The 15,553-nt window shown below is 45.0% G+C and overlaps 1 protein-coding gene across 1 annotated transcript in view; it reads left to right on the forward strand.

The window, feature by feature from the left end:
* Positions 1-1,301: 1,301 nt before the first annotated feature.
* Positions 1,302-15,553, forward strand: part of OLFM4 (olfactomedin 4) — a 22,109-nt gene continuing 7,857 nt past the window's right edge. The window contains exons 1-4 of the mRNA XM_059377837.1: positions 1,302-1,526; positions 6,658-6,810; positions 12,672-12,884; positions 13,867-14,026. Of these exons, the coding sequence (XP_059233820.1) occupies positions 1,359-1,526; positions 6,658-6,810; positions 12,672-12,884; positions 13,867-14,026 (694 nt within the window). The 5' untranslated portion in view covers positions 1,302-1,358. The remainder of the gene's footprint in view (positions 1,527-6,657; positions 6,811-12,671; positions 12,885-13,866; positions 14,027-15,553) is intronic.

Consider the following 15,553-nt stretch of genomic DNA (forward strand, 5'->3'; position numbering starts at 1 on the left):
CATTTCCCCTTCTCTCCTATACTCCTTCCCTCACTCTTCATTCATTCATTCATTCATTCATTCATTCATTCATATTTTTCTTGCCCTTCCCCTCCTCTGAGTATCTGAATCATGTACTACAGGTTTAAGGCTCTGTTTTTCACATTAACATCTGAGATTTTATGTGGTGAAAGAACCCTTCAGACCAGGTTTTCCAAAGCATTCCTGAGGCAGGCTGAGGAAGAAAGTGGGGAAGGGGACTTCTTTCCCTGCTCTGCACCCAACAATCTTACATAAGGAGCCAGGTTTTAGGAAATTACAGATAAAACCCCCAAAACATAAAATACAACATTTGTATAGTGTTTCAGAGCTTATCAGCAACTTCTCATATAATATTTCATTTAATTCTAACAATTTAGGAATTGTTACAACACTAGAGGGGCTAAGTGATTTGCCTAAGGCCACTAACTAATGAGTGAGAAAGCCGATTTTTAGTATTCAGGCCAACACTTTTTTACTCTACGGGGAGGAAGGCAGATTTTCCAAATGGAGCCTGAAGGTGATTCGCTCTTTCTCGGTTTCATGATGAACATGCCTTGATCAGCAGGCCAGATAGTCTAGACCAGTGGAGGTCAGTTGGATAGAGACTTTTGGAGAACTACTCACCATGAACCCCCCTGACGGGTCTGGGCAACTTCCTGTTCAGAGACTTTCTCCTTCCTCTAGCTCACCATGGTAAGTGCTCGGCAGTGTGGAGCCCTCACTGAGCATCCAGGGTGAAAACACTGCTGACCTCTCCCTCTGTGGGAGGTTTTTGAGAAAAAATTGTCCAGAAGCAGGCTCTATAAGGGGGCCATCAGAGACAGCTTGGGGAGTAGTAGCTAAAGAGGGAGTTCCCCTGGGGAGATTCACAGTCTCTGAACTAGGTTCCCTAACTTTCTCTGGGAAACATCATTCAGTAAAATGGGAGGTGGGGGCGGGGGCCAGGGGAAAAATTAGAAACAGCTTCTGGGCAAAGGACTGAAGCTTGTTTTTCCCGCCTGGGACCTTTAAGCTCTAATTCATCCATAAAGATTGCTTTGAACCCATCTCTTTCAAGGAAGTTACAAGTTGGAAACCAGATATTGGGCATCAAAAAAACACATTTGAGTTAATATTTGACAGGAGATACCTAGGTCTATAGGCAGCTGCCAGAGTGGGGCTCAGTGACAAGGTGTGAAAGTGGCTCAGGTTCCTGGGTGTCCTGACCCTTCTGGGGTGGTCACATGCTCCCTGGCGGCTTCCTATTCCTGGAAACTATATGTGGGGAAATCCCCACTGGGCATTATAAGAAGCCCCTGGGCTCTGCAGAAGCCAGGGGCTCCAGTTAAGAGCACAAGATGACGTCAGGCCTCCTCTGCCTCCTAACCCTTCCATTCGTCCTTGGCCGGACCCCAGGGGATTTGGAGCCCCTGATCCCAAGCACCCCCTCCAGTCCTTTCCCCAACTCTGTGTTGAGATCCGGCTTCAACAACAGCTTTGGTCCCAGCCTTGGCTCCGTGTCTCAGGTGAGGATGCCCCACAGTCCAAGAGCTGTGTTCATTCCCTTCTTCTTGCTTTTTGGGGATCTGAATATAATTTCATGGATGGCCAGTCCCGAGTACTCTAACAGATTTAGAGCTCCCTTTGTTACCTGCTGGTGCCCTGGAAATGAATGAAAACCTGGGTAAAAGAATGAAATTGTTTGCCAGGGAGATGACATCTTGGTTCTTCCACTGGGGGCTTTAGGGAAAGAATCCAAACTTGAAAGAGGTTCTCAAACTTGGCTGCAACTTAGAATCAGAGGTTGGGGGTGAGGGTGAGACGGGGACTCTAAAAATAGAGATGTCCAGGTTCTATCCTAGATGAGAACTCTTAGGGAAGGGGCCCTGCCAACAGAAGATACAGAAAAGTTACTCTGGTTTGCTGCCCACTGGGGACCCTGAGGACCATGGAGAATAGCCCCGAGGGAGTGAGAGCTACAGTGCTCCAGCTGGAGCCCTGAAGGTTTCTCTGAACCTAGTTTGTGGAGGAGGTGGATGACAGAAGTAGGGAAGGTCTTTAGGAAAGTGCTCTTATGTGTGGATATGTTCCCAGAAGAGTATTAAGTCTCTTCGATGTTCCCCATAGGGAATCATAAAAGCCATTTCCAAAACAACAGCAGTAACAATAAATAGGCAAAACAAAACATACAACAACAGCAAGAACCAAAGAATGTGCTGGAAAGGGACTGTCCCAACTAGGCCGCATTACTAGGCTGTGTCCTGAGCCTCATTCCTTGGGAGCTGAGCCCTCTTTGTATCGTCTTTGAGTTGCTGGGAAGAGGCAGGGAGCTGTGAGACTTTGGGGTCGGGAGGCACATTTCCTCATTCCAGCTCATGTGGGCTCTGGGCCACTGTAGGAGCCCTGCTCTGTAAGACCCAGGCTTTCCTTGCTGCGGTGTGCCCTGGGATGGAGGAGCCTTAACTTCCCCAAAGGCTGTTCCTGTGCACTTTTATGATCTTTATTCACAGGTCAGGTTGCTGCTGACATGCTTGAGTCTGAATGGAAGGATCATTGGGAAAATGGGAGGAGAAGGCTTTTCTGAAATTTCCTTTTTGCCATCAGAGCAAAGGCAAAAGCAGTGCAATGCAGGGGTGTCTGGGTGGCCTGGTGCATTAAGCACCCAACTCTTGATTTCAGCTCAGTTCATGATCTTAGGGTCATGGGATGGGGTCCCTCATTCTTTTGGGGCTCCTCACTCAGTGGGGAGTCTGCTTGTCCCTCTCCCTCTGCCTTTCCTCCTGTGCACACGCGCTTTCTCTCTCTCAAATAAATAATAAATCTTAAGAATAAAAGAACAATGTGGGCAAAGGAAACTTGTTGATTAATGAATGGTTTGGGTAGGGCCCAGATAGAAACTGCCACAGCAATGTTCACTGAGTGCCTAATAAATGATGGGGCTCGCTTAGTACATAATATCATAGGATGTGTTATCTTATTTAATGCGCAGAGATACGTAAAATTAATGGTCTCATTTTAGAGATGTAGAGACAGAGGCTTAAAGAGGTGACATCAATGGTGTAAAGTCACTAAGCCAACAGATTACATAGCTCAGACTTAGTCTGCCCATCCTCTTCCCCATCTTTCCCTAGGCAGCCTTCTAGGTTTTGGGGCAGTGGAGAGTAGAGATAAAAGCTTATTTTGAAGAGGAGAATAGTTTGGGAATCACAGATATGCCCAGATAGTCTTCATAGCCAGAAATCAGATGCATTGTTTTATTCCATGATGCTAACAAGTAACTTCTGGGGACAATTCGAACTGGCTGACTTTGAAGAAAGAAGTTAATGATAAATAATTTATTTTGAAGCCTTCATCATCTATCAGAAACCAGCAGTTGGGGATGATGACCAGTTAAAATAAAAGAAAATAAAATATAGGTCAAGAACCCAGGAAATCCAGTATGTCTGTTGTCTGGTAAAAAGATAACTATTTAAAAGTAGATAAGGACTAGTAGTTAAATTGTACTTAGAGGTTTTAATTTCCTTCCTGGTTTACTTATCTCCCTCTGGTGAGTCAGTATTACTACCCCAACTTCTTTTTTATAGCAGGCTAGGTGTCACTTCTACTATAAACCCAATTTTCTAGGGCTGGCTGTCAGCTTGATGAGCTCTTTGGAAAATGGTGGAAAACCCCTTTATAACTGTCATTGAGCAAGTTCCAAACGTATCATTTTCTGTACTTTGAAAATGTTGAGTACCATTATTTTATGCCTTGAATCTTTACAGGCACTTAGACCTGGCTGCTAATTAGAGCCAATTGCAACCTTAAATCACAAATGTGAGTCACACCTTCAGCTCCAGCACTCTGAGCGAGCGCTCCACATGCCTCAGATATCCTCCTACAAAGAAGGAGCTGATATCAGGGTCCTCATTTCACAGACAAGAGAAGGCGCCATGCTTTGTTCTACACCGTGACTGGCAGAGTCAGAACACGAAGTCGTGTGCTTTTGTCATCAGGCTAAGGAGCTTGAGTTTGTTGAAAAGAGGACAGGAAGGCTCTCTTGTGACAATGGGCCCGATTCACTGGGCAGGAATTGGGTCTTAACTTGTCTCCCTAATGCCACGGCCTGGAGAGCTGTAGACACCAGTAAATGTTAATTGAACACATGCTGCATGAGACCCCATCAGTGTGAGGTGTCTTATAAGGTACAGAGGGTCCTATTTGTCCCCCACAAGGGAGATTGCAGACCCTCTCAAAGGCCAAGGGGACAAGAGCATGTTTGTGTCTCCCCTTCTTCCTGTTACACTCACGTAGAGTTTAAGCATTCGCTGCAAAGAGAGAGACCCGTCACCATTAGCTTCATTGTCTTTGAATGTGAGGAGCAGAAATATCTCTAATGGGAGACACTGATCAAACTTATGGACCATTTTGATGTCAGCTGCGCACGCTGGGCTGATGATAAGCAGGTTGGAAGCTGGGGAGTCCAGAGTGCTTGGACAGAGATGTTCAATAGAAGACAGTGGAATGGCTGTCAGCAGGGCTCATAATTATTTGCCTGCCTTTCAGGTGAACTTCAGGACTCAAAGTTGTTAGCTGGTGGTTTCTAGTTGATTGTCGAGAGACTGTTTTGATGATCTCCACTATTTTCTGATTTGACAGGGCTTTTCAGTGAACTCTAAGAGTGGTTCAACCCTGTCTTGTGCGGCTAATTAACCTCCCCTTGTCAAAATGCAACACAAGACATTTTTTTGAGGGTAGACAGTTGGTATAATAAGCTGGTTTTTTTGGAAGTTCACGCTATGTTGGTCCTCCTGTAAAAGCCTTGGTGTGCTTGAATGGGAGTCTTTCTAGTTTCGGTGGGAGTGATAAAGCTGCTTCCAAGGGAAGCTGGTCTGGCAGACTTCTGGGGTCGCTCGTCCAGGCCTTCTTCATCCTGGGCAAATACCCAGCCCTGGGTTCAGCATAAACCTGCTTGTCTCTCCTCCTAACTCCCCAATTCCTGTGGGTTTGGGACATGATTGGCAAAGGGAATTGAGACCAATGTCAAGAATTTACTTGGAATCTATATGTATATAAACATTGTGTGTGTGTGTGTGTGTGTGTGTGTGTTTGCTCATCCTAAAGAAGATTAGGTTAAATTGATAAGCGATTTAGTTGCAAAAAAGTCTGAATTAATTGGTCCAGAGGTCACTGACAGAATACGTCTTGATTATGGAAGCATCTAGATCCAGCTTGTTTGGAAATCACGGAGGTTGATACATACTAAATGCACAGAACACCCCGTCCCAGCTGCAGCCAGCTGACCTCCTAAACTTTGAGAGGTACGGCCTCATCTCTTCAATTTCTGTGAGCCATTGCTCTGCCCTTGGTAGTTTCAGAGACATTTCAGTCTCAGGTCCACAGGTGAGCTTTGGCCTGGCCATCAGATGAGATCATTGTAAAGCTCAGGCAGTCGGCTGCCAAGAGTTCCTCTGGAAGGCAACAGTTGTAATAAAAAAAAAAAAAAATGTTAATCTTGCTGGGATCCCCTTGGGGAAGTTCAAAGGGGACAAAGGAAAAACAGGATCTTTCAAACCTGTCATTTTAAAATATGCAGCGGCACCAAAGTGTGAGCCTGAATATCTTAAAGAAACATCAAATATTTTAAAATGACTTTTCTGCAAGTGGTAAGCTGGAAAACTTAATTTTTTTTTGCACAAAACCTTCAAACTCCCACATTATTCAGTCTTTTAAAAATGGCTGGTTTGTTTCCATTTTGAAGCATGTTAATTATGTAACTCCTGGGTGAAGAGAGGATGTGAATTTTCACTGTATATTTTCTCTGTAACCCGTATCCATGATGGTTTTCCATATCCATGATATGGTTTTCCCATTCCATTCATTGGAAGGCATTGGGTTGGGGTTAGGGAAAAGAAAATGGGTGCATGGAAAGAAAGGGAAAGTGACATTGAGTGATCACCTACCTCATGCCACGGACTTGGTTTACATTACGTAGTCACTGTTGGGGATGTCACTGTGAAGCTGGTTATCTCTATTAGACAGCTGAGGAAAGCAAGAGGACTTACAGAGGGTTCGTGTCCACTAGGTGGTAGAATCGGAATTCAAATGTAGGTTGCCCATCAGTTCCTTCTCTCCCTTTCCTTATGTGGGAACAGTAATAGTTTTCTTGAAGCCTCCTCAAGAAAGGAGAATCTTCCTCTAGGTAGAGGAGTCTGACAGTGGCTTAGCCTGGCTGGTGGAGATGTGGCAGAACTAAGTATAATCACTGCCTGGGGAACATGGCAGTTTTAGCTTATGTCTCTGATCCTCTTCATTCATTCATTCATTTATTAAATATTTATTTATTTTAGAGAGAGAGTGAGCGTGAATGGGGAGAAGGGCAGACAGGTAGAGGGAGAGGGAGAGAGAGAATCTTAAGCAGACTCTCCACTGAGCATGAGCCCAGAGGGGCTCGATCTAACCCTGAGATCAGGGTTCTGTGATCAAGACCTGAGCTGAAATCAAGAGGCAGCCGCTTACCCGACTGCACCACCCAGGCACTCCGATTCAATTCATTTATGTATTGGACTCCACTTGCTTACCTCTGAGCACTCTTGACAGGCCAATTTCTGTCACTCCCGTTCCCAAAAAGCTCATTTCCCAGCTTATTACTGATGCTGAATTTATTCCCGTTTACAGTCGCTTTCCAATTTCGCCGGCTTCGAGGATGACCGTGGCACCTGCCAGTGCTCCGTGACCCTTCCAGACACCGCCTTTCCCGTGCAGAGAGTGGAACGCTTGGAAGTCACGGCTCACGTTCTCTCCCAGAAGTTCGAGAAAGAGCTTTCTAAAGTAAGCGTTGCTTTTCTTCCTCTTCCAACCAAATCTTGATAGGAATAAACCAACCAACAAAACAAAACCCTTTTTATTGGGACTGGATAAGCAGCCTTCTTCATGGTGTCCAAACCAGCACGCTCGCCTCCTGTGGTGGCGTTAGCATTTCCTTTACCGTATGCCTGCGGAGCTCTTTAGAGCAGGAGAAATGAGGACACAGGAGGAAAATGGGCTGGAGACTGTGAATGCCACGGATAAACTCACCTCAGTATTTTGCACGTGTGGTTGGAAAGAAGCCCTGAGCTCTCCCTGTGAAACCCAACCCTGCAATTTTTATGTGGTTGTTGGTTCTGTTGTTTCTTCTTCCTTTTGGTCTTCTTCCTCGTCTTTCTTCCAGCTTTGCCTTGTCTTTCCTTCCCCTTCCCTGGTCCATCTTTTCTAATCTTTCTCCCTTTCCTTCCTATTTTTTTTTTTTTTTTTAATCTTTGTTTACTTTTGGAAAGCTCCCACCTCCTTTTTTTTCCTCTTCCTTCTCCTCTTCCCCTCTTGGAAGCTTGTCCTCTTACCTTCCCATCTTTCTCCCTCTTTTCCTTTCTCTTTTTCTGATTTTCTCTTTCCAGTTCACTCTCTTCCCTCCCTTCTTCTGTCTCTCCTTCTAACTCTCTCTGTCTCTGTGTGTCTCTTTCTTATTCTCTCTCTTGTGTGTTATCTATCCTCTGTTGTCTCAGCTGGAACATTACATTAGATGTGTCTAGCATTAGACCGAAATAGAAGAGTTCTCTGGGAATTTGAGTCAGTTCTAAGAGGTCATGCAGCCTTGGGAAAAACCCTGACTCCAACCCCCCCTCCCCCATTACAACTTTTCTCTAGCCTGAGGAAGTCATCCCACAGGGTTTGCCTTTCTCTGAGCCGGCTGGAGCAATGTGACCTGGCATTCCAGTTTTGACCCCTTCTCCATTTTTAGTCAAGTTAAAAATCAATTAGAAAGGCTCCCATTTTCTGCACAGGTGAAGTCCAAGCTAGGCTATAATCACATTATACATTATTTAATACAACTCCATTAATTTACAAGGAGCTCTGGCTTTCCTACAAGATTCCAAATAAGTTTCCCTGAGAAATTTCAACGTAGCTCCCTTAACATCTAGCACAGTTATCCTTTCAGACAAAAATTATGATGAGGCTGAGACCCTGCTTTCAACCTGAATTGGTAGATAAATATTCTGTGTTTGAATGAATGTCCAGGAAAATGTGTTTGACTACACTAGGAACCTAGCTTCTTAAGAAATAAAATGTCCTTGAATTAATCAGCAGAAAAGGCACAGCACTAAATTATAAATTCCAGTCATTAATATTCATAGCCTTATTCCAGCATAATCAAGTACAGATAAGAAGTTATGCATAAAAACATAACAAGTGGAAGAAAATCCTAAGTAAAGATCTTTTCAGTTAGAGTCATTTGCTTTGAAATAGTGGAAGCTGCTGATTTGCATGTCTTCTTTGCTGGCAGGACCGTGAAGGGCAGTTTGGAACCCCATGCTGCTCCGGGAAGTGTGCGACCTGCTAGGGTGCAGAGTATGGGGACATTTCATTCCAGTCCTGTAAAGGGGGCAGGTGGCATCTGCCTTGCTAATAATTGGCTGGAAGGAAGTGCAGAGTAGGTGGGAGAACTTTTAAGTCTGAAAGCATAAGTAGCTGGACCTCAAGAAATCCGCGATTGCGGCCTAAGAAAGGAATTGACTTCCCTGTTGAGATTTGCATCCTAAGTTCTGCATGACGGATGATGGTAACAACAGTAAGAACTGCTGCCTCTTGTGCTTTTCCAGAGGCTTCTGGGTCTGCTCTACTCTCAAGAGACTCATTAAGGCAGATGGGTCAGTGTTCTTCCCATTTCAGAGATGGAAAAATGGAGGTTCATAAAGGTCAAGAGATGTAAATGGACAGGTCATCCCTCTCTTGGCTGGGTGAGGCAGCTCAGAAATTTGGGTCAGCAGAATCATCCCAGCTCCTTTTCTCTGGGCCGTGCCGTTACCAGCCTCCGAGAAGAGATGCGGGAAGTCAGTCATGCCTTCAATCCAGACTTATCTCTTCAGCAGAGGGCTTTTGAATTTGCAGGTGAATTATTACAGCTGTCCCTAAGTCGTCTTGAAAATCACCGTTTACCTGGAGGCCTGGAGGGAATGCCCGACTGGAAGCGCTGGCAGAAGGGGGTTTTGACTGCTTTGCATTGATGCATTATCTGTCAGTACACAGGGAAGACGGCGCTGCCTCTGCATAAGATGCTGAAAGCATTTTACACTCTTCTGTTGTTTATGATATGTCCTCTTGTGCTGGTACTCAAGACGGGGTGACACAAAAGGCAGCTCAGGATTTTCTTTCTACAGCCTTTGGGGCAATTTATTTAATAGGACACATTCGCTAGTGGATTCTCATGCGCAAGAAGGTTGAGGCAGTCTGGGAGACATTTAGGCAACTTAAAACGAACAACATTGATTGATTGAACAATGTCTTGTGTGGTGAAATATAAATAAAAAGGTCAGATGGAAAAAAACCCTGAAATCACTGTTTCTCTAATAATTGCTGCAGTTTATAGACATCCAGCAAGTGAGGCCCCCTTTAAAAAAAAAAAAAGACTTTATTATTTTTAAGTAATCTCTGTACCCAGTGTTGGGCTTGAACTTACAACCCTGAGATCGAGAGTTGCATGCTGTACTGACTGAGCCAGCCAGGTGCCCCTAAGTGAGGCTCTTAATATGCATTATCTCTACTCTTTCCAATATTCTTGTAAGCTTGATATCTTTACCTCCAGTTTATAGGATGGAATGTAGGCTTAGAGAAATTAAGTGATTTGCCTACTAAGTACTGAAGGCAGATTTGAGTTTAGGTGGCTCTAGCTCCAAGGTATCTCATATGTCTTCACCATCCACTCAAGCTCAACTAACTTTGTTAAAGATATATTAAAATAATGGTATGTTGCCAACTACATTTATTTATTTCAAATAATCTGGCCATAATTGTGACCACAGGTTTTGAGGCAGAAACATGAGCCAGACAGATTCTTTAGTCTAATAGCTGGCTGTGTGACATCCCTATCTATTATGAGACGACATTTACTGTGCAGAACAACAGACATCCTAAAGTGAACCCCCCCCCCAAAAGTTCAATTCTTAGAACTGACCAATGATGTAGTATATGCATCACAAACAAAAAAGCATGGAAGCTTGGAATGTTAGGTTGGTGGTCTGAGGGCAAGCACAGATGATCTTTAGCTCAGACTTGTAGTGATGAGGAGCTTGCAGTAAAGATGTTGACACACGGAGGTGTCCTCTTAGGCCTAGATCTGTAGTCTTGCTGCTTATCTCTGGGCAAGTCGGGTTGCTTCTGCTGACATTGCACTTCCAGGGAGAACTGGATGCTCTCAGAATTGCCCATTGTCAACGCTAGAGAGGCATATATGTAAAGGAGAGTTTGTGTGAACAATCTACTGAAGTCAAGAAAGTCCTCAAATTCCCTCCTGCCTTCTAAAAAATGTTTTTAGAGAGTGCACGCACGTGCCCAAGCGGTAGGGGGGTGGCAGGGAAGGAGAGGCAGAAGGAGAGGGAGAGAGAATCTCAAGCAGGCTCGGGCTCCATGCTCAGCATGGAGCTGGGCCGGGAACTTAATCTCACCATGCTGAGATCAGGACCTGAGCCAAAATCAAGAGTCAGATGCTTACCCAACTGAGCTATCCAGGTGCCGCTCCCTCCTGCCTTCTTAGAACTCCGTGGAAGATTCTGATTTTCCTAAACATCAACCATCTTTCCTTTAAATATCAGCAGAAGGAACCTCAAATTTTCTCCCAAAAAGATCTGTAGAGACCTCATTTTGTGGCTTAACAAGGGGAGGCATGCCACGCATTCTCATAGGTGGCAAACTCTAGGTTATGCCTTGGTTTTCAGCGAGAATCTAGGAGAGCCACATTTTATTTAGCAGAGATGACAGTTGGATCACTCGTTTCTGTAGAACAACAGCTGTGATGTGCCACCAACATGTTCCAGGAAAGCAGAGGGTGTTTCATGTGTTCCAAGAGCTGGCAAGGCCAAATGCCAACAAGAATACTCATTTCGCAAACTTCCATTTCTGCAGTGGATTGGTGCTTTATTATTATTATTACTATTATTATTATCACAGGCAAGGTTTTATGCTTGATTTTTATAGAAATTAAAACCTGGCTACCTTGTATTTGCATTTATACTTTTGAGAGGGGGTACTCGTTAGGAGATATATATATATATATATATATATATATATATATTTTTTTTTTTTTTTTCCTAACCTCCTTATCCACCAAAATGTCACCAGCCTTATCAGCCTCTGAGTGATGGCACAGCGGATGTCAGTGAGCATCAGTTGCCCAAGGAAATACACTCGCAGTGCCAAGGGCTGCGTTTTCAACTTTCATTAAAATCCTCTTTGCCTGAAGCCGTAGCCCTTGAGGTCTGTGGCCTATGAGTCTGCTCTAATTTGCACAGTGGGGTTAAGTGGAAGGGCTAAAATGACAGAAGTTAGGGCTGCCTTTGGTATTAGGAAGATTATAGGCCAACATCTGGCTCAGAATTCATCCAGGCCCCACGGATCAGCTACTTGACATTAGCACAGTTTGGGGAAAAGTATCACTTATGTTCATATTTTTAAAAAGAATGTAAAACTAGCAACTTTTAATGAGCAGGTCCTTAAAAAAAGGCAAGGCATTTCTTTCAGAAATCAGATACAAAAAAGAACCACCAAATGTGTTTATTGGAAAATCCATTTGGAGATTCCAATTATACACTAAACCACAAGGGAATTTTTGCAAGTATTTTAACTTAACGATCAGACATTCAAATATATGCGACAAACGTGTAAAGGTCTGATTGCAATAATCAGTTCTTGGAATAAATGTAGGTGCGTTTAATGGAATGTGCACTTGACAGTTGCATATACACTCATGTATTATAGAGTAAAGTTGGGTCTTTATGCCACTTTGTGAAAGGTAGAGGGGCTCAAAACTCAATGCATGTGGCAGTGAGAGAAGGAATTCTACTTAGTGCATTTCTCCCTCTTCTAGAAAATATTTAAATTTAGAGCAGTGTTTCTAGATGGAGGGAGGGGGTTGTTGTTGGTGGTGATTTTGCTCCCAGGGAACATTAACAATGTCTGGAACATTTTTGGTTGTCACAGCTGAATGGTCTATGGGTGTTACTGGCATCTAGCGGCCAGGAAGCTGCACCTCCCCAACCCCTGACGAAAGAATGGTCAGCCTAAAATATCAACAATGCTGAGGTTGGGAAACCCTGATTTAGACACAGTGTATGCATTGAGGGCCTGGTTGAAACCAATTTAGTCTGGAGACCTAATATCTTCAAACATTAAAATGGAAATTAAAATATACTTGTGCATGATGACTCTGAAGCTAAATTATATTTGGTCTAGGCTAGTGCAAAATCCACCCCACCAATTGTAATAAATTTTTTTTGTTTGTTTGCTTTAGGTAGACTAAAAAAACCCTACTCAAATATATTTTTGATCCATTTCTTTACCAAAAAAGGAAAAGAAAAAGATTGTCAGCAATCAGATAGTCCCCAGGAGCTTGGCAGTGGAGGAAGACTGCATGGTATCACTTTGGGAATTGACTTAGCTTTTTTTTTTTTTTTTTTAGAGATTTTATTTATTTATTTGGCAGAGAGGGATCACAAGTAGATAGAGAGGTAGGCGGCGGGGGGGGGGCAGGCTCCCTGCTGAGCAGAGAGCCCGATGCAGGACTCGATCCCAGGACTCCGAGATCATGACCTGAGCTGAAGGCAGCGGCTTAACCCACTGAGCCACCCAGGCGCCCTTGACTTAGCTTTTTGATTCCCTTTTAGGTGAGGGAGTATGTCCAGTTAATCAGCGTGTATGAAAAGAAGCTCTCCAACCTAACCATCCGAGTAGAGATCATGGAAAAGGATACCATTTCTTACACCGAACTGGACTTCGAGCTGATCAAGATAGAAGTGAAGGAGATGGAGAAACTGATCACACAGCTGAAGGGCAGCGTTGTTGGAAGTACAACTGTGGTCAACCAGCTGGAAGTGGAGGTAAGGCGTGAGCCCCTTTCTGAGAGCTTTAATAATAAGTTCTCCTCAGTGGGCAGGTGCTGGGACCAGGTCACAGCTCTCTTCTGACTTCCAGTTCTGCACTTTTGCCTGACCACATGGCATGTTCCGTGTTCTGCTTTCCGTGGACATCTGTCTTTGAACCTAAGTTCAGCGTGATGGGACCATATTCACTGAGGAGCAGGTGTCATCCAGTCGTCCTGCCCCAGAACCAAGTGGCCTTTAAACGTCTCTAGGAAGGAGATGCTATAATTCTGAACAACTCCATGGCCAGGTTAGATCAGGTGCCTTCTCTGTTCTGGATGTATGCTCATGGGCCTAGAAAACCACAGTTTACCTGATTTTGGAATTGCTTGGTCTATTTCTCCTCTTGAATGATCATGTGATCCTTGATCCCTCTTGGAACCCTTCTTCACATACTGGCAACCCTCCTTAAAGGAGTCTCTTGTGAGTATGTTTTGGTGAAGCCTTTATTCTCCATGGATAAAGACCATCGCGTTAATGTTTTGGCTGAGTAATTCACATCAGTGAAAATTTACTAGAGCGGTCATGACATGAGCTACAATTGAGAATTCTAGTTACATATTTCAGACTTGAAGATTTCTCTGGCGCTCACCATTCATTAGAAACTTAATTATAATACAACATGAGTAAACACGAGTTTATAGGGAAGGTTATTAGAAACGAACTTTAATGGACCTCTGTGGATGCTTAGACTGAGCCTGTGCTCTATTATTAAATCTGTTAAAATCTTTGCCATTTTCTTCTTGTCACACACATCTGCCTGAGATGTGACAGGCGTTCACGCTAAACCATAAAATGTATTCTTCCAAATGAAACCATTCAGGAGAATCTCGGGTGTATTCTCTAGCAATGTTTCACTAAGTGACAAATTCCGCCCTGGAATGTTTATGAAAGAAATTGCACAATAATATAAAGTCGCTCTGAATTTTTATTTCCTTAGATAAGGAATATGACTCTCCTGGTAGAGAAGCTGGAGACGCTAGACAAAAACAACGTCCTTGCCATTCGCCGGGAAATCCTGGCTCTCAAGACCAGGCTGAAGGAATGCGAAGCCTCTAAAGGTGAAAATGTTCCTGCCGCCCCGCCTCCTCCTGCCCCTGGTAAGCATGAGTTGAGCCTGGCCCAGTTAGGAGCTAAGAGCGGGGCGGAGCAGGGATCTGGGATGGCAGTGGGGAAGAGAGGACGGGCTGGTGGCGGCTCTGAGCTTCCTCTTCCGTGCTTGGAAATCTCTCCTTAAGTAGCTCCACTTGCCATCACGTTCTGGGGCTCACCGGAAAAGCACCAACAATGAGTTGATTTAAGACAAGAGCCACACATTCCACGTGTCCGCTTTATGTTTGCTAATGAGAAAACCATCTCTGTGGTGATGGAGCTGTCGTCGGCGGGGCTGGGTGAGAGCTTCTGGAATCTGCGTGGCATCTGTGCCGTGCTGTGTGATTGGCTCCTGTGGCTGATGACCTGGGGTATGCCTTCCTCCTCTCCTTCCCTCCCTGCTTCCATCTCTTTATTTTTCCTTTATGCTTTCCTTAAATCCACCTGCTGTTTAGCATGTCTTGGGATTGAGGGAGGCCTTAGGACTTGCAGGTGTGGCGGGCCATCCCTCCCGGACGTGAGTTCCCAGAGGGTGGGGATGGCCTCTCAGTCTCTAATGATTATCCTTGGGGTTAGGTGGAGCCTAGAAAGGGTGCTCTGTAATACTTCCAGGAATGGAGGCCATAGAGTGTAGGGGTCAGGAGTATGGCTCTAGGACCCCAAAGACCTGAGCTTCCCAGCTATAAGATCTTTCATCTCATCACTGATAAAACGGGAGGAGCATACCACCTTGCAGGGTAGTCATGGGGCTTAATGAAACCAGTCTTGGGAAGCATGGAGCTCTACGACGGGCACTTATGCCTTGGAATGGGTTACCATGATTAATGATGATAATCGAAGTGGAAACCTTGCTGGGGACAGGAGTGGTGCGGGTCCTGGGGTGCTTTGGCACACCCTCCAGGGGAGCGGAAGCCTGCCTCTCGGCCCCTCAGCTACAGCCCTGGCCTGGAGAAGCCCGCTCTGCGGGTCATGAGCGCCTCTGCCTGGAAGGGGCCTGTACCTTCTTATCCCGTCATCATCCAGCTCTTGTCCTTTTCATTAATTCCTCTTCCCACTACCTGTTTCCTCTTAGGCTGTGTGTTTCTGGGTCCCCATCAATGTCACTGGTTTCTTTAAGGCTTTCTGAGACACGGCCATTGTCATAAGCCTCTTGGTGGTGTTCAGGAGACCGATGCTTCCCTCTGCTTTGCTGTAGGTCTGTCACAGTAGGACGTACAGAGGAGGTTCAGGACGAAGGCCGAGCCTCGGCCTCCTTAACAAGCTACGGTTAAATTCGGTCTGGGATCAGCCGTCTCAGTGTGTGCTGAAAATGGGAGCTTATTCTGCGGGGCCACGCAGCGCTCGGTGAGGCCAGGGGCAAAGCAGCGACAAACCCTAATAACACCTGAGCAAGGCTTTCTCCCTTTCACCCTTCCGTCCCGTCCTGCCCTTCCTTCCTTCCTCCCTCCGTCTTCCGTTCTTTCCTCTCCCGTCTTCCGGCTTCCTTTCTCCCCCTTCTTTCTTCTCCCCCCCTTCTCTCTTTCTTTCCCTCCCTT

The sequence above is a fragment of the Mustela nigripes genome, chromosome 15 (genome assembly GCF_022355385.1).
Source record: "Mustela nigripes isolate SB6536 chromosome 15, MUSNIG.SB6536, whole genome shotgun sequence".
In the NCBI taxonomy this organism is placed as follows: Eukaryota; Metazoa; Chordata; class Mammalia; order Carnivora; family Mustelidae; genus Mustela; species Mustela nigripes.